The sequence below is a fragment of the Musca autumnalis genome, unplaced genomic scaffold (genome assembly GCF_047663935.1).
Source record: "Musca autumnalis isolate F117 unplaced genomic scaffold, ASM4766393v1 scaffold_1, whole genome shotgun sequence".
NCBI classification, from domain to species: domain Eukaryota; kingdom Metazoa; phylum Arthropoda; class Insecta; order Diptera; family Muscidae; genus Musca; species Musca autumnalis.
The window spans coordinates 110,989,716-111,013,123 of NW_027411644.1; the positions used below are offsets into that span (position 1 = coordinate 110,989,716).

The 23,408-nt window shown below is 36.1% G+C and overlaps 1 protein-coding gene across 1 annotated transcript in view; it reads right to left on the bottom strand.

Moving 5' to 3' along the window:
- Window positions 1-5,790: 5,790 nt before the first annotated feature.
- Window positions 5,791-23,408, bottom strand: part of Jhbp1 (Juvenile hormone binding protein 1) — a 33,674-nt gene continuing 16,056 nt past the window's right edge. Inside the window, exons 3-5 of the mRNA XM_073988436.1 lie at window positions 6,675-6,939; window positions 6,452-6,601; window positions 5,791-6,388 (exon numbers count right to left, since the gene is read on the bottom strand). Of these exons, the coding sequence (XP_073844537.1) occupies window positions 6,240-6,388; window positions 6,452-6,601; window positions 6,675-6,939 (564 nt within the window). The 3' untranslated portion in view covers window positions 5,791-6,239. The remainder of the gene's footprint in view (window positions 6,389-6,451; window positions 6,602-6,674; window positions 6,940-23,408) is intronic.

Consider the following 23,408-nt stretch of genomic DNA (forward strand, 5'->3'; position numbering starts at 1 on the left):
TCGCCTTTGGCCCTATAAAATGGGGACCATATTTAATTTTAATTTGTATTGGCGAATTTTCACAAAATCACTTTACAGATCACAATTATTGTCCAATCGATGAAAACAGTTTACAAGTTGCTAAACATGTAATCCCACAAACATTTTTGAAAATCGGGTCAGATTTTAATTTTGGCTATATAAAGGGCCCATGGAAACTTTGAGGCCCCAGTGGCACGTGTTAACATACTCCGATTGAGCTCAAACTCTGACAATCTTAATTTTTAACAAAACTAAAAGTTTTAGGAGATGCTGGATAAAAAATCCGACATCGATTTTTAAAACCACTCTAGTACATATATTAAACCAGTAAGGAAAGGATCAAAGTCGGGCGGGGCCGACTATATAATACCCTACAACACTGTGAATATGTAAAAATATATATGGGAGCTAAATCCGAATCAGAACAGATTTTGACATAATTTTTCACATTTATTTGTAGACCAAATTCCGTCACATAGTCCAAATTTCATCAAAATTGGACATATATAGCGTGTTTCGTGCATCAAATACCTATATCGGTCGAAGATATATATGGGAGCTATATCCAAATCTGAACCGATTTCGATATGATTTGCCACAGTTATTTCTAGACTAAATACCGTCGCACATTCCAAATTTAATTGAAAGCGGACATATATAGCGTGTTTCGTGCACCAAATTCCTTAAATCGGGCGAAAATATATATATGGGCTATATCCAAATATGAACCGATTTCTATATAATTTGGCACACTTATTTCTAGACTAAATTCCGTCGCACATTCCACATTTAATTGAAATCGGACATATATAGCATGTTTCGTTTACCAAATTCCTTAAATCGGGCGAAAATATATATATATGGGCTATATCCAAATATGAACCGATTTCTATATAATTTGGCACACTTATTTCTAGACTAAATTCCGTCGCACATTCCAAATTTCATTGAAATCGGACATATATAGCGTGTTTCGTGCACCAAATACCTTAAATCGGGCGAAGACATATACGGGGGCTATATCCAAATCTGAACCGATTTTTAGCAAAACAAATAGCGATCGTCCTTTGGCCGAAAAAACTATCTTCCCCAATTTTCATGCGAATCGGACAATAAATGCGACCTGTACTTTGTTTACAAAAATACATGGACAGACGGTTAGACGGACAGACAGACGGACATGCGTAAATCGACTCAGAAAGTGATTCTATGTATATCCCTAAAAGGAACTGTGGGTCTATCTCGTTTCCTTTTGCATGTTACAAACTAATACACAAAGACATAATACCCCTTACCACATGGTGGTGTAGGGTATAAAAAGATACAAGTGGCAATAACATGCATTTAGAAACTCGAAATTCGCTTTATAAAGGAAAAGTGTCACAATTTCAAAAATAGTAGACTGTTGCAGGTTCTGGAACAGAGCAATAGTTGCGGTCAAAATAATAGTAGTGTGTTAAAAATATCGAAATGTGCAATTAGTAATGGTTTCACAGATCAATAGCAAATTCTGTTATATTTCAAAAACATACTTCTTTGCCATCAAATATTTTTCTGGGTTATGTTTGATGCTATGCTGTTGATTTTGTTAATAGCACAGTATAGCAATAGTTTTCGTTTTTGTTTTCTTGACTGCGGCTGTTTACTATGCTGCTAAAATGTCTGCAGCACAGCATAGCAATAGCATTCGTTTTTGATTTTGATGGCTATGCTATGTGGTTCGCAGATTTCAGAAGCACAGCATAGACCATGTGCTATGCTACTTTTATGTTCGAAGCATAGCACAGCAACAGTTTTCGTTTTTATTTTGGATGACTATGCTATGTGCTGTGAAGATTTCAGAAGCACAGCATAGACCATGTGCTGTGCTACTTTTATGTTCGCAGCATAGCACAGCAACAGTTTTCGATTTTGTTTTTGATAACAGCACAGCAAAGCAATAGCATATTTTTAGTGATTTCAGTTCTGTGCTGGTAGCAAATTCAAACACTGGCTTTAAATATGGACGACTATTCTAAATTAGAAAAGATTCATTATGCAGTAAATTTACTAATCACTAATTTAGTTGTTTTTTCACTTCGTATCGTTTTACATTAATATTCATATGTAATAATCATGAACTTGTGTTTCGTTTTTATATTGAGAGATTTGATATTCCGTTTGTAACACATCGAAATGTTCGTTGGAGACCCTATAAAGTATATATTCTTGATCAGCATAAAATTCTAGCCATGTCCGTCTGTCCGTCCGTCTGTTGAAATCAAGATTCAGCTCGCAATTTTTAAGATATATCTTTAAAATTTCATATCGAAGTTTCTATTACTCCTATTATGTTTGATATTGAAAATGGGCTATATTGGTCCATGTTTTGATATAGCCCCCATAGAACGTACCTCCCGTTATGACCTCAATATCGCTGAAATTTGGTATTTAATCTTTCATGGGGTATAAAATTTTCCACCTGAAATTTGTCGGTATAGGCCCACGTCTTCATATAGCCCCCGCAGAAAAGTATATCACGATTTTCGGTATTTTGAAGGTATAAAACTTTCTACCTGAATTTTGTCGGTATAGGTCCACATCTATCTATAGCCCCGTATAACAATATATAACGATTTTCGGTATTTTGAAGGTATAAAACTATCTACCTGAAATTTGCCGGCATAGGTCCACGTCTTCATATAGCCCCCGTAGAATGATATCTCCAGACTTCCAGTGTTTTGAAGGTTTTAGTCTTATTATCTCAACGAAATGGCTAAAATTTCGTATTTAGTCTTCTTTAGTTTTATACTCTTAAACTTTCCACCTGAAATTAGTCGGTATAGGTCCACGTCTTCATATAGTATCCATAGAACGGTACCTCCAGATTTTCGGTATTTTGAAGGATGTGGCCTCGTTGGGGATATGCAACTTTCCACATGAAATTTGTCGGAATAGGTCCACATTTTCATGTAGCCCCCATGGAACGGCTTCTCCCGATTTATGGTATTTTGAACGTTGTGGCCTCAATATACCCCCGTAATGACAGAAATTTGATATTTAGTCCTCCATAGGGTATAAAAAATTCCCGAAGAGAATTATCAGTAGAAGCTTGCCTCCCGATTTTCGCTATTTTGAAGGTTGTGCCTTCAATATCGCAACAAAACGGCTTAAATTTTGTATTTAGTCTTCGTTAGGGGTATAAAACTATCAGTATTACTTCATCTTCATATAGCCTTCATAGAACGGTCCCTTCTATTTTTCGGTATTTTGAAGGTTTTGGCTCCAAGACCCCACCTAATCGGCTGAAATTTAGTATTTAGTCTTCTTTAGTTGTCGGTATAGGTCCACGTCTGATTTTTGGTATTTGGAATGTTTTATGCACATTGTTTAACCGAAATGACTGAAATTTGATATGTAGTCTTCGTTTGAGTTATTAAACTTCTCTCCAGAAATTTCTCGGTACAGGTCAACGTTTTATACAGCCTCCATAGAACGGTACTTCCGATTTTCTATTTTTGAAAGTTTTATCCACATTATTAAACTGGAATAATTGAAATTTTGTGTTTTGTCTTAGGATCTTAGCCACATTTTCTACTGAAACGGTCTTTATTTGAATTTTTTGTTCTTAGAAGATAGAAAACTTGCTCGCAAAAAAAAAAACTATTCATATATATTTAGGTTGGAGTCTAGCCGGCATTGCCCATTTTTATGTATGTACATATTTCGAGGTTTTTTTGTAAACCCTCAGCATTTATGCTAACGAGGGTATATTTACTATCATACGGGCAAAATGTGCCTCATCGAAATAATCGTTTTAGACGAAATCCGTTTCAGACAATTTGGAGACGATTTAGCAATGTCTTTCTGTCTGTCTGGCTGGCTGGAGCGCACGATAACTCTCGAACGGATTAACCGATTTGGTCCAAAATTTGGCTTCCGCAATATTTTGTCCATACTTAGTTTAAGTTCGAAGATGGGTCATATTCAATTTGGTCCAAAATTTGGCTTTCGCAATATTTTGTCCATACTTAGTTTAAGTTCGAAGATGAGCCATTTCGGTCCACTCCTTCAGATACCTCCCCCACAAAAGTTCGAAATTGTGCGCACCATAACTCTTGAAGGGATTAACCGAATTGGTCCATACTTTGCGTACTCGTATCTACCAGACATAGATGAGGTTCCAATATGGACTCTATCGGTCCACTCCATCGGGTACCACCCACACAAATTTTCGGAAAAGTTCAGTTTAAGACCTCCTCTTGAATCGCTTTGATTTTTTTTTCGACCAGTAGTGTGTGCTGCCCCCATTACGACGATATAAGTTCACTACTTTGGGTACCTCCCCCACAAAAGTTCAAAACGCGCGATAACTCTCGAAGGCAGTAATCAATTTGGTCCATACTTCGCACATCGTAATATTTCTACGAGGCATTGATCAAGTTTGAGTATGGATTACATATGTCAACTCTTTGGGGTACCTCCCACACAAAATTTCGGAAAAGTGCAGTTTAGGACCCCTTCTCGCATCTGGTCTGTTCCTTTATTTTTGAAAATGGTGAAACCGGCAAAAGTAGTAAAAGTTGTAAACTGATCCCATATGAATTGTATTGTGTCTGAAGTCAGGGAACGCTTTTCGAGCAAAAAGTGATAAAACCTGCACGTAAAGGAACAGAGCTATCGTTTTGATTTTTCTTGCAACAGGTTGCGATCGAAGCCCCTATTACGATGGTACAAGTTTTTTGAGCTGTAAAAAACGCCCAACAACTCTCGATCCGAATACTGCGTCGGTCCACACTTTAGATATCGTAATATTTCTTTTAATATTAGATGAAATTCGAAGGTGGTGCTTATAGGTCCACTTCTTCTGGTACCTCCCCCATAAAAGTTCGAAAATATTCGCTAATATGGTACGCGCGATATATCATAAACAGAGCAACAGATTTGGTCCAAACTTTGGATTTCGAAATATTTTGTCCAAACTTAGTTTATGTTCGAAAGTGGGCCCTATCGGTTCACTCCTTGGGGTACCACCCACACAAATGTTCAACATGTATGTTAAAGTGCGGTTAAGGGTCTCTTTGTGGGTCCTTTGGAAATCTTTATCGATAGCGATATTATGTTTTTCGTGGGAACCTAGTCCATGTTTACTGATATAGGTCCACTTCTTCCGGTACCTCCACCACAAAAGTTCGAAAATATTCTCTAAAATGATACGTGCGATATATCATAAACAGAGCAACAGATTTGGTCCAAACTTTGGATTTCGAAATATTTTGTCCCAAATTAGTTTATGTTCAAAAGTGGAAACTATCGGTTCACTCCTAGGGGTACCATCCATACAAATGCTCAACATTTTTGTTAAAGTGCGGTTAAGGGTCTCTTCGAGGGTCCTTTGGACATTTTTATCGATAGCGATATTATATTTTCCGTGGGAACCTAGTCCATGTTTACTGATATAATATATAATGGTCCAAAAGCTCTAAATTATATGGTGACCAAGTAAAATGACTGGTAGGCGCGATATCTATCGAGAGGAATGACTCACAAAATAAGACCCACTTCTAAAATGGACTATGTCGGTCCATACCTTTAGGTACCTCACTGCAAAACTTTTGAGCTTTAAACTAAGTCCATGTTTTTTTTTCGCAAATCCATTCGCCCAAAATTCTCAAAAACCCCCTAAATACATAAGTTTTTTTTTTTGGAAAAGAAGAGTTTCACTGATGCTTTATAACTTCTTTACTTGTTCTATTTTTCTATCCCACAAATCACAATTTTTAAATATTCTTTTTAATGTTTATTTGGGAATTTTATTGAATTTAAATATTTCATGTTTAAATACAATTGAATATTATCATTTTTACATACTCGTACATACATATCATAAACTTACAAACCCTACAATTATAATATATACAGGCTGAGTTCATAAATCCATTAATGGAATGCATTTGGCCGGATAACTATTATTCTACTTGTTAATAAGAATATAGAAAATAGTACAACCATGAGATAAGAAGGATCCAGGTTTTGGAAATAGAGTACTCGATACATTGCAACACTGAATTTATGAACTCAGCAACACTTATTACAATTTAAAATATAAAAAGGTGATCGATATAATATACCTACATACTTAAAACTATAACTGGTACTGTGAGAATTTCGAATTCGGGTTGTTTTTTATATACAAATGAAACGTTTTTTTATAACAAATTACTTATAATACTATTTTTTTAGATATAGAACCAGTCGCGGGGCACATGTTTTAGGAACTGATTGGCCAATTTGCCAAATTCCATGGCTAGTTTTTTATGCAGCTGAGGTTGCATAGCTTCCAAGACTATGCGGGCATTTTCACGCAAGAACAAATTGGTGGCTTCAACTGAAAAAATAATAAACATATTTTTAAAACAAAGTAAAAAAAATTGAAATGTTCTATACTCACGTAAAATACGATTATTGTTGAAAGCATTGGAAATTGACATAGTGGCCTTTTCTACATCAAGTGTCATGCTAAACGCATCCAAATGCATGAAAGTCATGCCTTTGCGTACTGGTGTTGAAACTTTACCGGTGAGATTGGCAACACAACCCTCTGTAATAGATTATTATGTATGTAAGAAATTATGTCTTTTTAAAATTCAATCAGTAATCGATTTCACACTTACCAAACACAGCATGGAAATCACCACCACCCGAAGCGGGAATAATCAACAAAACTCCCGAACTTTTATATTTTGATTCGATTTTCAGCTTTGGCATTACAATCTGAGCTGTGAAGGGTTCACCATTTTCACTCAATTTCATTGATTTCACATCGAAGTTACTGGCACCAAAGACTTCCATATCTTTAAGGTTGATTTTATAACCTTGTGGTCCATCGGTCAACTGCAGTGACAATTCATTCATGTGGAAGGGTTCCACTGAAGGTACCTGCAAGTAAATGTCAAGCAAAGATAAGTTTTAAATAATATTATTAATTCTAAAGAGCGTCTGATGATAATAAAGTTAATTTGAGAACATCTGTCTTGCAAATCAAGATAGAGCTGTTGTCATGGTAATACACGCAATTATAACTGCACTCTAAGTCAACAGTAACTTGATGTCAGATGGCCTTATGCCAAACAACCAAGGAATATGTTGTTCCGCCTCCTATCTCAACAAGAGAAACACATAAACATGAAGTCGCATCGGCCCTTGAATCACAGTTGGAAAAGGCCTTTTTCATCTGTTCCATCCATACCCTCAGCATTTATGCTAACGAGTGTATATATACACTTTCATACGGGCAAAATGTGCCTCATCGAAATAATGGTTTCAGACCCCAGGTATGTTTGGACGAAATCCGTTTCAGACAATTTGAAGTCAATTTAGCAATGTCAGACCAAAATCCTTTTGACTTTTGTTATAACAACTTGTATTCGCTGCCCCCAAGGTGCAAATTTTTTCGGGGGCATGTCCGTACTTTCTGAGAAAATGGCCTGAAAGCTGTAAAAAACCCGCTATGGCACCATGTATTGTGCGTTAACTCTCGAACGGATAAACCGATTCGATCCAAAATTTGGCTATCGTTATATTTAGCCTTATTTAGGCCTTATCGGTCCACTCCTTTATGTACCTACCCCATAAAAGTTCTAAACTTTTCGCTAAAGTAACTCTCGAAGGCAGTAGCCGATTTGGGCCATACTTGGACATCGTAATTTTTCTACGAGACATAGATCAGGTTAGAATATGGAGTATATATGTCAACTCCTTCGGATACCTTCCACATAAAATTTAGGAAAAGTGCAGGTTAGGACCTCCTCTCGAATAGTTTTGATTTTTCTTGCAACAGGTTGTACGATGGTAAAAGTTTTTTCAGTGGCAAGTACATACTTCTTCAGAAAATGTTCCGAAAACTGTAAAAAACCCCTACGGCCAGCATGTGTAGTGGCTGGTGCTCACAACAACTCCCGAACTGAATACTGCGTTGGTCAACACTTTGCATATCGTAATATTTCTTCGAATGTTATATGAAATTCAAAGATGGTGCTTATGGGTCCACTCCTTAGGTACCTCCTATACAAAAGTTTGAAAATATTCGCTAAAATGGTAAGGGCAATATCTCATAAACAGAGCAACCGATTTTATCCAAACTTTGGACTCGAAAAATTTTGGCCAAACTTAGTTTATGTTCAAAAGTGGGCCCTTAGGTCCATTCCTTAGGGTACCACCCACATAAATTATCAACATTTTTGTTTAAGTGCGGTTAAGGGTCTGTCCGAAAATCCTTTGGAAATTTTTACCGAAGGTACTTCTAGCAGCCCCCCATACAGCGATATGATGTTTTTCGTGGGCAATTCCATGCTTCCTGATATAATGGACCTATCGAGAGGAATGATAATAAGATACACTTCCAAAATGGCCCAGCAAAATTTTAAGGAAGGGGTTCCATGCGATGACGTGATTTCATGGAATCTTTTGCATTGGATCAAACGAAGTCGTGAAAGATCCGATATTTTCATTAGCATTTGAACCAATGCCAAGGAAGTCGTAAAGATCCAATCTTTTCATCAACATTTGAACCCATGCAAAGAAAGTTGTGAAAGATCCGATCTTTTCATCCGTATTTGAACCCATTCCATCGATCCAATACAGATGAATTTTGTGTTTTTATTTATACACATTTTTCTAAATATGTATATTATTTACAATAGACTTGATGTTGTTGGAGACTCGAAATCACAACCAACGTTGTTAAAACTCTTGTCGTAATGATAATGTCATTGGAAAGGGTTGGTGAAAATGACATGCCAAAGCATTGGTGGAAATGACATGCCAAAGCATTGGTGAAAATGACATGCATTGGATCCAAAAATGAATAGCATCTTTTGGGGTCCACGCTTATATAAAATTCATCGATGAAGATGCTAAAAAGATGACATGCCAGATCACTTTCACCCATGATTGAATGGCATCTTTGGCATCGAACATTTTGCTGGGGGTATATGTCGGTCCATTCCTTTAGGTACCTCCCCCGCAAAACTTTTGAAATTTTATCCTAATCCATTTGTCGGCAAGTTCATAAGCCCAAAATTCTAAAGACCCACTAAATACATACTTTTTTGGGGAACAGGTGTTTCAATTCACACGGGCTGTAGGCAAAGCCGACTAATACTTTTTTATTTGTTTTAAGTGTCAATTTATCCATCTGAAAGGGTTGTTGAACTAGAGGCTCACTCTTGCACCTCTTTCTCTAGGTAATGAAGATTCTCCCTGACACGCCCGGAGTTTTACTAATCATCATAGGAATAACTGTCCAGGTTCATTTTTGCAGTTGATTGTTTCTTTGAATTTTGAACTGTTTAATATGTACAAACCAAAACCAGACCAATAATTATAAAAGTAATTTGAACTTTACGTTTTTGGTCTAAAAGATGAAGTTTGGTTAATTTTTTCGTGTCGTACAGTGTTATTTTTTTCCTTCTAAATGCTTCGCTTACATATCGTCGGTGTCATGCTTAAGTGTTCCATACGCCATTTTTGACTTTTTGAGATACAGGTGGTTTCTAGGGTTTTCCGGTATGCTCTTTCTGAATTTCTAGTCGGCTTTCTCCTATCTGCTCTAGTTTCCGAGATATCCATGCATCGACGCGAAAGCTTAAACTTTTTTCAGTTATGAAATTAATATTTCAAAAATTTATAAGTTTAAAAACACATTTCAAAAATCAGAACTTGAATTTTCGCTTTAGAAGTATTTAATTTGTTGAGACAAAGATGGAATTTTTTTTGTCACTTTGTTCCATGTGCTTTACAATATTTCACATTTGTGTCATAAGTGTGGATATGGAACAAATCGACAAAAATTCTTTTTTTTTAAATCTGTATAACTTTTGTATTCCAATACATATTCCCCTATATTTTTGCAAATATGTTCTATATACTATTATTAATATTTCAAGTCAAAAATATAAATATTTTCTTTATTCAGATCCACGCAGTTATTACGCAAAAAATTAAAATGCGATTATCTCAAAACGGGCAAATGGCGTATGGAACACTTAAGCATGACACCGACGATATGTACATAAGTAAGCTTCACATTATGTCAAATATATTGATCAACAAGATTATCATACATTACATAGTCTAACCTTTGAGTATATTTTAGTTTTTGCCGGTTCGTAAACATACATACATATGTTCATAACGAACAACGTTCAGAATTATTCTCAAAAGTAACAATAACAACAAAAACCTTCATAGGTCTTTAAACTCATAAAATTTGTAGATTTTAGCAATTCGGTATTTTTTAACAACCATGTGCTAAAACAAGTCAAGTTACAAAAGTTGATTTTCGTTTTGTCTTCAGGTAGGTTATGGCCAAATAATTATAACTTTATTTATGTACATATGTATGTTATTACATGTTGAGTCATGTTTCAAGTTTTATTGTAAAAATATTATTGGTTGTATAAAGAAACTTGAATTTGGAAGATTAAAATTATTATTTAAAGAATAATTAATCCAAATATCCTCTTCTTGTGGTACTTATAATCACGTGGTATTTTCCAACATGCATGCATATACATATGTATGTAATTTAATGTTTAGGTTATACACTTAAATATAAAACATAACCAACGTAACTTCCCATAATTCTAATAACTTCTCTCTACCAATCAAATATCGCAAACATGTTTAACCAATCTGCTTAAAATATAGTTTGAAAGTAAATGTTAGATTTATGGATGCACAACCACTCCACAAGGAGATTTTTATCCTGGATAGATTTGTAAAGATGATGATGGTGAGAAAATTTAATGGTTGTCGTTTGTTGAATTTGATATTGCTGTATTATTTTGGATCGATGGTGTGCCAATCAATGAAAGTGTTTGTAGCGATTTCGTTGCAATTCCGGAGCGAATGCCGAAAATAGATTTCACTTCCGAATTTCCAAAGGATTTTATTTCGACTTCTTTGCCAAATCGGACTCAAATCGATCCGATTTTGTTCCAAAATTATGCCAACCACTTCATAAAACTTTTTTTAAGAAATTGTTACGATTTCGGATCCGACATCGGACGTAGCATCCGAATTTTGTTCCGATTTCGTTATGATGTCGCACAGTGCCACGACCGTGGCCAAAAATGCTCAAAACCAAGTACATAGGAATGCAAATTTATTGACGAGAAAAATATGAAGACTGAACACCAAATTTCAGACATTTCGGATGGATATTGAGGACACGACCTTCAAAATACCGAAATCGGTAGTTTTTTGTCCTCGAGATTAGAATATATTGATTGACCTAAGTCAACCCGATCTAGTTCATCAGCTAATAATTTCCCATTACATGTGTGACAATATCCTTAAATCCAGAAAAGTTAATTGATATTGGATGCATTATGCAAACTTTATGGTTTATGCCTTGACACCCTCCAGTAGTGCGATTCTCTACAGACAAAAATCGGTTAAATTAAAATACTTATAATTTCGGTAATTAACGATATTATTCGGTAAGTTAGCGACCAATAAAAAGGAGTCGCAAAGTTCTACCGATAGCAACAGTTCATAATTTTGCAACAGTTTTTAATTTTTTAATGTTACCGATTTTTGTCGGTAACTCAAAAAATTGGTTAAAAAGTCGCACTACTGGGCTGCCTGACTATCGAAGTATATAATCACGGATCCCATAAGACTGGGTTCAAGACCTCTAAACCATTCTTCTGCTTTCCTAATAGCTAGAATCTGTGATTGGAAGACGTTGCAGCTATCGTTAGCTTATATGAGCGTTTGATGATGATATAACGGTACCTCCCGATTTTCGGTATTTTGAGGATTTTAGCTACATTTTTTGACCGAACTACCTGTAGTTTGACGGTTGAGGTTCCTAGTTTTCACAAAACTACTCTTCCAAAAAATTTCAACATAGGTCCACGTTTTGGTATAGCCTCTATATAACGGTACCTCCCGATTTACGGTATTTTAGGGATTTTAGCTGACGTTCCCAAAACTCATAAAACATCTCCACCAAAAAATTTTAACATAGGTCCATGTTTTGGTATAGCCTCTAATAACGGTACCTCTCTATTTTCGGTATTTTGATGGATTGAGCAATTTTTTTATCGAACTACCTGTAATTTGACCTTTAAGGTTCCCAGAGGCCACAAAACATCTTTACCAAAATTTATCAACATAGGTCCAAGTTTTGGAATAGCCCCTATATAGCGGCACCTCCCGATTTTCGGTATTTTGAGGATTTTAGCTTACTTTTTTAGCAGAAGTATCTGCAAAATTTTTTGAACGAACTACCTGTAATTTGACTTTTAAGGTACCTAGAGGTCGCAAAACATCTCCCCCAAAAATTGTCAACATAGGTCCATATTTTGGTATAGTCTCCATATAACAGTACCTCCCAATTTTGAGGATTTTAGTTACCTTTTTGACAACAGGGAGCCTCAAGCGTCACAAGCAATAAGACGCTTGAGGCTCCCTGTTGTCACAAAACTACTCTACCAAAACTTTTCAACATGGGTCTAGGTTTTGGTATAGCTCCATTATAACGGTACCTCTCGATTTTCAGTGTTTTGAGGATTTTAGCTACATTTGTTCACCGAGCTACCTGTTATTTGACATTTGAGGTTCCGAGTGGTCACAAAACTTTTCCGCCAAAAATTGTTAACACAGCCACGGCTTCCGTGGTTTTTTGGGCCACAGAATTTATCACAGACCTTATTCACCAAAAATTGTCAACATAGGTCCATGTTTTGGTATAACGGTACCTCCCGATTTTCGGTGTTTTGAGGATTTTAGCTACAATTTTTAACCAAACTTGGCGTAATTTGCCATTTGAGAAATTTGTCAATATAGGTCCATGTTCTGGTATAGCCCCCATAACTACTTTTTGACCGAACTAAGAGTTATTGACATTTGACGTTCAACGTGGTCACAAAACTTCTCCACCAAAAATTTTCAATTGTTAGGAATTTAGCTACATGTGCTGACCAAACTATCTGTAATATGATATTTGTGGTTCCCAGTGGTCACAAAATTTCTCCACCACAAAATTGGTCTACAATTTGATATGTGCCCTATATAAAGGTGGCGCCCGATTAAAGAATTTTTTGATACATTTTCTGACCTTATTTGACCCATTTGGGTTTCCGTGGTCAGAAAATATATCCACTTAAAATTGCGAACAAGAAGGAAAATTAACTAATATGTATTTCATTGCGGAGGGTATAAAAAGTTCAGTCCGGCCGAACTTATAACTTCCCATATGTTTTGACTTCGATTTTAACCGCTGTTTTTGAATATTTTTGAAAACACATTGCATATCCCTATAATTTGGCATGATCTTTCTTCTATGGCTTAATATTAAAATTAATATAAAAAAATGCATACAGTTTAATCTTTACAACATTATGTCTTTAGTTTTTGTTTCGGAATTTTCGAATATAATACACGTACTCAACTGGATGTAAATTACTTGCAATTGTAACTTCAGGATTAAATTTATTGGTATGTATCCAAAAAATCATTAAAATTCAAATAAACATCACACCACAATGCTCAACATCTATACTTGAACTTCTCCTTTATACCTCGTCATATAAATACTAACAAATATTTTCTTCCAAAATATACCGACTACAGGAAAACTAACAAATAAAAATTTCACAGTCATTAAAACAGCAATTTCTGGAAATTTGACATGTAATCGATTACAAAACACATTGCAAATCATGGTGGGACGAATGAATGCGGCGTTTTGTAAAACTGCACCTTGCACCAGAGCTCTATGTTACTGAGTCATTGTGCTAGTGTTGCATTTTGAAAACTTTTTGTTGCACATAACAACATTTATAGCTTACAACAATTGGACACGATTTGGAAGCATGAAATCTTCAGCAATAAAAATATATACAATCCACAACACTCATATAGGTTTGCTGAATGTTGAACTCCATTGCGGTAAAAGGAAGCTAGGAAAATGTGTGGTGGAAGTGAAATGGTAGAAATAATTGGTATACATTTTGACAAATTCAAATGTATTGCGTCATAATGGGAAAAGAGAATAATATTAAAAGAAATTATTTTTTTTTTATAACATTACATCATAACATTAAGGGCCTGTTTATGTATGTCGATAAGAAAATAAATGCGTAAGAAACACTACCAAATCTGAGTATGTTTGTCAAATTTGTTTTTTGTTTTGAAGCAAAAGCAAAGGAAATAATATTTCCAAAACAAAAGTTTGGGTGTGTTTCTTGCGCACACATTTTCGTTTTGAAATACATAAACAGGCTGTAAGTCTCCATGAATATATTAATATTCAAAGTTGTTTATCTACACAAATTCTACAATAAAAGTGAACTTCTTTTTCACGGCATCTTTCAAAGCCATCATAGACAGGCACATTGCAAAAATCTAGTTTCATTAACAACAAACAGCAAAAGACACCATCGCCAGTATTTAATAACTTAAAAAATCAATTTTCGTTTGGTTTCTATGTCAAAACAATCGATTGGCTCTAACACATTTGATGATCATTTTGTGGTTTACAGTAAACTTGGATATAAATAAACTATCTAACGTAAATAAACCAACCGTATGTCCGCAAGACTAATTCTTGTCAACCAGAATAAAAAGAAATCGTTTTTTTTTTTCAAACATGAAATTATCTAAACGACCTTTGTGGGATCCGCGGATTTTGATTTTCGCATTCTCATTAATAAACATTAATCAATATTCACGGCACCGGTAGAAGGGCATAACTTTAAAATATAAACGTCATATGCTGTTTAATGATAATATTAAATGTCTTTAAAGCGTGAAATTGCAAAATATAATATTTCTGAAAATGACATTGTCATGCGACTTAAACATTATACATATACATATGTACATAGAATAATTTTACATACGTTCACGTGATGTTCGTACCCTCAGTCATAGGCTAACGATAAAGTCTATACTTCTATACCAATAACCAGGATTTCATTTCGAGTGCCCACCTTGACCAAAAATCATGAAATTTTAAAATATTGTGCAGCGTTTCCTAAATATATTTTAATGGTTTTTGTTTGTTGATTTTATATGAAATATTGACACAAAGTATATGAATTCAATAGAGTGTTCACAATATTTAAGATACAACTTTGAAATTTGGAGCAGAATATAATATTTTAGTACTTGGATATTTAGACCTGAAAATGAATAAAATCGGGTCATGTGCAGTATATTCCCCATACAAATTTTCAACAGAGTTGAGGAAGACTTGGGTGCCACCGTGGTGCAATGGAATGCACACCCGCCTTGCACACATAAGGTCGTGGGTTCGATTCCCCGGCGAGGCAACATCAAAACACTTTTCAACGGTGGCAAAATACCCCTCAGTAATGTTGGCGACATTTCCTGAGTATTTCAGCCATGTAAATAAAACTTCTCTACAAAAGTGGTGTCTTAGACACGCCGTTCGGACTCGGCGATAAACTGTAGGTCCCATATCATTGAGCTAATATGAATCGGGGTGCACTCATTGATATTAGAGAAGTTTCCCTTGTCCCAATGGGATGTTGTGGAACAATTATATTATTATTATGTTGAGGAAGACTTAGCTAAAAAATCTTTCAAATGAAAATTACTCACACAAGTTTAAGTTTTGGTATATCCCAGTGTTTAAGTTAGAATTGATCATATAATTTGAATTGGCCCTATGAATTGCATAGGTGTATTCGTTGAAATCTCCTCATGCCCATGTATTACACCCCTGTAATAGTATGAGAGACTTCAACGAATATGCACTTGACAACCGCCCTCTTGAAGCATCCATGCAGATGTCAACAAAACATAAACATAAATAAACGACAAAAAACAAAGAAGATCGATCAGCTTGAATCGCAAGCAACACCCGCGCTTTATCGTAAGCTCTTGGTACATATCGTTGTACATAATTATTCGAAAGGTAATATTGTTTACCAATAATAAACACACGGCAATCGAGCCAAACCTTTTATTAAAACTATTGTGTTTTATTTCTTATTCTATTTTCATTGTTACCGACGGCCAGTCGTACGCATTGGGCGTACTGGCTCCATTGGGGAGCCTCGATAACACTTGTTCCCCCCAGTCCCTATAGTGCGGACTAAACATTTGGTCAATTCGAGCCAGATTGGATCATCGCTTCATCTTTGGGAAAGCTAAATAAATATACAGTCCATCATCACACCTTCCTTACAAGGTACGTATAGTGCATTGTGAGCAAAAAATAAAAACAAGTGTTCGTTTGTTTGTTTGGCCGTCTTACAACGTCATCGATTCCTTTTTTGTCGATCGGTCAAAGTCCAAATCGTGGACAGACGTGCATACATACGGGAATAGAAAAATTAAAACAAAAATAATAAATATTTCGTATTATTTTTCGTTCAATTTCTTCTAAATTGTCCTTTACCTACTTTATATTGTTGTTGCAAAAAGTGTTGAAAATATTCCCAAAAATATTTCTATTTTGCATTGATTTGTTTTCGCTAGCATTAGCAGTGTAAATATACAAACGTATATTCATCAATACTAGGGATAGGCAAGTCGACTTTCGATTAATCGATTAGTCGACTTTTTGGTTTGAAAAGTCTAAAAATCGAAGTCGACCTTTGGTTATAGAGAAATCGAAAAGTCGACCGTTCATGGTCGACTTTCGATTTTCTTACCCAACATATTTTATATGACAAATATTGTAAGAACACCCTCTGTTGACAGCCATATGTATCAAAAAAGGTATAAAATCGATCAAAAATCGATTTTAGTCGACTTTGATCATAATCGAAAGATCGAAAAATCGACGTTTTTGTTGAAGGTGAAAATCGAATGATCAAAAAGTCGACTGTTCCGTTGAAGGTAAAAATCGAAAGATCGAATAGTCGATTTTTGACGTCGATTACGTATCCCTAATCAATACATCAATTACATATTTACACTGCACGGCCTATTCGTGGTCCCTTCTGTTTGATACACACACGCTTGTATAGCTACATACTCCAGCATCGTCGCTCTGTCGTACCGTCTAGTCGGTCAGTAAGTGGCTTGCATGCAAATATATACACACACGCATGTACGCATAAATATTGCATTTTTGGACATTCCTCTTTCTGTCGTGTCCGTTTTTATTGCACAGTCTCCCGCCGGTGTATTATTACACAGTACCCGGACAGTAAATTAGTACTGTGACACATATTATTATATTTTATAGTAAATATAATAAATCGGTGTCAGGGAACTTTTTAATAATATTTGTGGACATTTTGGAATTGCGTGCACCCTACAATCGGTCGATTGGACGTTTTCTTGTGTAGGGCGTTATTTAAAAATATTTATTACGATTTGTATATATTTTGGAATTTCAATATAGTTTGAAATTTTCGTGGAATTTTTGGGCACAAATACGCTACATTCGGTAGCTACTTGCACAAATTTAATATTGCATGCACCCTACAGTCGGTCAATTGGAGTTTAAACAGAATTTTGTGTATTTTATTGGAATTTCAACATATTTTGAAATTGTTGCATTTTTTTTGGACACAAATACACTACATTCGGTGGTTATTTGTAAATATTTGATATTGGATACATCCTATAACTGGACTTTTTCTTGTGTAGAGCGTATATTACTCATACTTTTGTGAATTTTGCATTTTTTTTCTGGAATTTTGATATTATTCGAATTTTCTGTTGCATTTTTTGGACAAATATACACTACAATTGGTAGTTATTGGTGAACTTTTGGTTGACATTAGACATTTATGGTCGATTTATTCTAAAATAATACCGCCTAGTGCCGTTTTAGGTAATAATTTTGTAAATTAAATGGTAGTTTACAAATTTTACCTACATTTTGGAATTTAAATATTGTTTTAAATTTCTCATTGCAAATTCTCAGCAAATAGGTTGCCGACATGGTTTTTGTTTGCTTTTCGTTTGCAAAATATAGTGAATTTTTGGGATTTTGAATATTGTTTCAGATTTCCGATTTTAAATCAGCACGCTACAATTGGTAGTTTGAGAATTCTTCCTTTTGTGGAAAGTAAATTAGTTTATTGGCATTATTCTTTGTGGCTACAAATTTGCTAGCTTTGTTTTATCCTGTGGTTACCATATTGTTGGTTTGATCTCTCTTTGTTTTTCGTTAATATGGCTTTCACCCCTAAAGAAAAGATCCTCAGAGCTTCCAACTCTATAGTGAGATTCACTGCACATTTCGGTGCTATGAAGGAAGACGAACTTGACATTTATGCTCTCGAAGTTAGGAGTGAGGAAATTGAGAAATTGTGGAAAAGCTTTCAGGAAACTTTTAGTAAATGCCTCTCTTCAGTAGAAAATCCTGAAAATCTTAATTCCATATATGAGGAGTCGCATAAGAAATACGTAAGTTGTTCTTCAATAATAAATAGTTTGTTGTCCAAATTTAGTAGTTCATCTAAAATATCCCCGAATACATTGGGCAGTTCGGAAGACTTCTTAACAAAACATCCAGGCGACATTTCTGTGGAAAAACAGTCCTGTGATGTGAATGTTAAAAACGTGAGTTTGTCGTCCCATCTCTCTCGTGATGTGGGCACGCAAGCGACTAGTTCCACAATATTTGGTATTGGGAATCCTAGAATAGGCACAAACTTCGTTGATGATCTCCCAGAATTTGATAACATGCACAATCTTGCGTTACCTCCATGTGATATTGAGGTTTTCGATGGAAACATTTTAAATTGGCCCACTTTCAGAGATTTGTTCAGTGCGGTTTATATAAATAACTCCCAGTTGACAGATATTGAGCGTTTGTGTCATCTGGTGAGTAGAACTAGTGGTGAGGCTCGAGAAATCGTCTTGAAGTTTCCTCTGACTCATAGGAGTTTCGACCTTGCGTGGAATGCATTGAATTCCACATTTGATAATCCACGGTTGCTTGTCCACAATCAATTGAAATCGTTGTTTTCACTTCCTGTTTTGGATCAGGAAACCAGTTCGGGACTAAAATCAATACAGCGTGGAATAAATAGTTGTCTTTCGGCCATGGCAATTTATGAAATACCTACGGATAGTTGGGATCCGATTGTGGTTTTCATTTGTTTGCAAAAATTGCCTCAGATCACTCATGCTTTGTGGGAGCAGAGTGTGAAAAATAAGTCTCGTCTTTCAACTTGGAAAGAATTAGATGCATTCTTGACAGAGAGAATTCGTACTCTTCTGTGTTTGCACGAGATGAGAAATGTTGGCACGTGCTATCTATCGAATTGTAAAGTGTCTTCTAAATCTTGTACTTCTTCTCCTCACTCTTCTCCCAGTCCCAAACTATTCTCGACACCTATTCCATCGTCGCCCAAGACTTGTTGCGTTCTTTGTGCAGAGCAACAACACAAATTAAATGTTTGCCAGCGGTTCGTAAATTCTACGCCGTTGGAAAGATATAAATTGGTCAAAAGGCATCGTTTGTGTGTGAATTGCCTTCAGAAGGGACACGAGGTCAAAAATTGTAAAAGTCGTTCTTGTCGCAAGTGCAATCAGAGGCATAACACTCTATTGCACAGAGATCGCTCTATGGTGAGCAGTCCGAGTCAAATTGTGACTCCCAGAAGTTCGAAGTTGTCAGCTACAGCTTCCACCTTTCGGCCTAGAACCTTAAATTGTAGCACAAGTTCGTCTACATCTAGCGCTCCGTCGACATCGGTCGATAATTTAGTTCGAAAATCATTCCACGTTACGCAGGAAAGAAAAGTTCTATTGGGAACAGCGCTGGTGAATATCGTTCATCAGGGAGCTTCTTTTCCTGCTAGGGCGCTGATCGATCCCGCTTCTGAGTCGTCTCTCATTTCGGAAAGACTTCAGAAGGATCTGAAACTCCAGGTTCAATCCACGAAATCGACAATCATTGGAGTTAATAGTACTGTCGCAGCTACATGTCGTAAAAGCTGCTCATTGAAACTTTGTAGTCGTAGTGACAGGTCGTCTACTTTTGAGACTTCGGCGTTGGTAGTAGGTTCCATATCGGGAAATCTTCCAACCTTTTCGGTCACTTCGGACCTTAAGTCGGATTTGTCGAATATAGTTTTGGCAGATCCTCAATTCGGCGAATCGCGCTCAGTAGATATTTTGATAGGAGCAGACTTGTACCCGAAAATAATTAAAAATCATTCTCTTCGACTTTCGTCTGGTTCGCTGCTCGCTCAAAATACATCGTTTGGGTGGATCATTACTGGCCCTGTCACATAAATTGTCGTTTTCGTAAATGGTACGGAAAATCGTTGTAAAGCGGCCCAACCAAACAAGGCGAACGTTAGCTCACGTTGCACTATCGTTCGCAGGGTCCCTAATGGCCCTTTCGTTAGCCAGGTCTATAGTGATCTGCACAACAGCTGGGTCCCTAATGGCCCAGTCGCATGAATGGTCCCTTATGACCATATTTACCGCGGGGTCCCTAATGGCCCGGGGTCCCTAATGGCCCAATCGTTTAGTTTGTAAGACTATCACATGGTCCCTAATGGCCATAATTACCGCGGGGTCCCTAATGGCCCGGGGTCCCTCATGGCCCATCGTTTAGCACGTAAGAATGTTTTTGAAAAAATTATATGCTAAAAAAAAAAAAAAAAATCAAAAATGTTTGAAAGACAAAATGTAAAAGGTTAATGCTCACGCCTGCACTGTACTAATACTTAATTACATACATCTAATTTACCATTGCACTGTTCATTCTTTGTATATCGAATCTGTTAAAACATTTGGATGTTTCAAGGGAGGCGGCAAATGTTTAAGTTAGAATTGATCATATAATTTGAATTGGCCCTATGAATTGCATAGGTGTATTCGTTGAAATCTCCTCATGCCCATGTATTACACCCCTGTAATAGTATGAGAGACTTCAACGAATATGCACTTGACAACCGCCCTCTTGAAGCATCCATGCAGATGTCAACAAAACATAAACATAAATAAACGACAAAAAACAAAGAAGATCGATCAGCTTGAATCGCAAGCAACACCCGCGCTTTATCGTAAGCTCTTGGTACATATCGTTGTACATAATTATTCGAAAGGTAATATTGTTTACCAATAATAAACACACGGCAATCGAGCCAAACCTTTTATTAAAACTATTGTGTTTTATTTCTTATTCTATTTTCATTGTTACCGACGGCCAGTCGTACGCATTGGGCGTACTGGCTCCATTGGGGAGCCTCGATAACACTTGTTCCCCCCAGTCCCTATAGTGCGGACTAAACATTTGTGGTCCTTCGAGCCGGATGTGAACCAGCGACCTATGGTTCATTCTTTGTATATCGAATCTGTTAAAACATTTGGATGTTTCAAGGGAGGCGGCAAATGTTTAAGTTAGAATTGATCATATAATTTGAATTGGCCCTATGAATTGCATAGGTGTATTCGTTGAAATCTCCTCATGCCCATGTATTACACCCCTGTAATAGTATGAGAGACTTCAACGAATATGCACTTGACAACCGCCCTCTTGAAGCATCCATGCAGATGTCAACAAAACATAAACATAAATAAACGACAAAAAACAAAGAAGATCGATCAGCTTGAATCGCAAGCAACACCCGCGCTTTATCGTAAGCTCTTGGTACATATCGTTGTACATAATTATTCGAAAGGTAATATTGTTTACCAATAATAAACACACGGCAATCGAGCCAAACCTTTTATTAAAACTATTGTGTTTTATTTCTTATTCTATTTTCATTGTTACTGACGGCCACTCGTACGCACTTGGCGTACTGGCTCCATTGGGGAGTCTTGCTACACTTGTTCCCCCCAGTCCCTATAGTGCGAACTAAACACCCAGAATTTGTCAACCACATTAGCTCTTATTTGGCATTTGGGTTCTAATTCCTGCAGAGAATTGCCAATATTTAAAAATTGAATTGCCAATTTTTAAAAATATCGGCATCAGTATGGATTTTGGAAATCCTTTTTTATTGGAGGACCTCAATGCAGAAAGTGGCCAAAACCGATCCACGTTTTAATACAATCCCTATGTAACTCTATTCGCGAATATGCCGAATAAAGTAAATAGTTTTTAAATAATTCCCCACAGATAATCCAAACAAAATACATAGTGGCCGACGTAACCTTTGTTTTACGAGAGCAACCAAAACGATAGTCCGACTATCGATAGTTTGCCGGCTAAACTCTAGTACTTCAGTCCTATTTTTCAAAATGTTTTCAATTGAAGAAATCTTAAAACCTTTTAATGGAATTTGATATATAGTATAATTAAAAACGAAAAAAGTTTTTGGCCGAAGTCGGGCGATACAGACAACGACTAGTAGTGTTTGGGCTTTGTCAAAACAAGATCAAACAAATATCTCAGAAACAAATTATGCATTCAGGAATTTTTCAGAATTGTGTGGCCTTTTTGAACGTATGAACTTGCCTTAAAATATATCGACACTAAGAGCCAAACGGCCTAAACGTCATTTTCAAAAATAAAAAAATCATACTGACTATGTTACTGGAACCGGAACGTTTTAAAATATATACTAAAAAACCCTAGGTGCTACTACATGCGGCAAACGGGTTTTCGTCTACGAAAAGTTCGAAAAACTTGGATGCAAAAACGACCTAAACCGCTTAGGTCAAATCAAATACATTAAATTAACAAGTGAGCCAAGGCTATGGTCGGGTCGGAGCCGACTATGTGATACCCTACACCACTACCCCTGTGCATAAGCTTTTGACTGGTAAAATTCAAAATATTAAATTCAAAATATTGTTCTGAATGTCTTCATTAATACAGGTCAATTTTGTTGAAACGGATTTAAGTGCATCGTCAGTACAGCTCAAATAAAAAAAAAAAATGGAAAAAGTGGGATGCACGCCGAACATCAATAGGCCACTTTCTCAACCCCCAAAATTTCGTGAGGATCCGATCAAAATTCCGACCTGTAGTGTGATTGCACAAAAAATGGAAATAGGGATGCATTACTGACTATTGCGATATCTCTGTTGTTTGACCACCTATGACAACTTACTTCACATCGTTGTAAAGGTGATATTTTCTACCAGCCAGGTTTTGCATTCGATATACCTCTTACAGAAGAGAGATATTCGCTTTGAAATAAAACGTTGGCCTTTTCTTCAAATATGTTTTTTTTTTTTACATTCCGACCCCTGAATAACATCCGACCATTACCAAAATCAAGAGGCTTCTTCATCTGTAGGACCCCCATTAACCCACAAAATTTCGTAACGATCCGATCAAAATTGCGACCTGTAGCGTGATAACAAAAAAATTGAAAAAATGGGATGTATTACCGACTATTGCGATATCTCCGTTATTTGGCAACCTAAGCCAACCTACTTTGCATTATTGTAAAGATGGGATTTTTCACTTTCATAGTCAGGTTTTGTTTTTG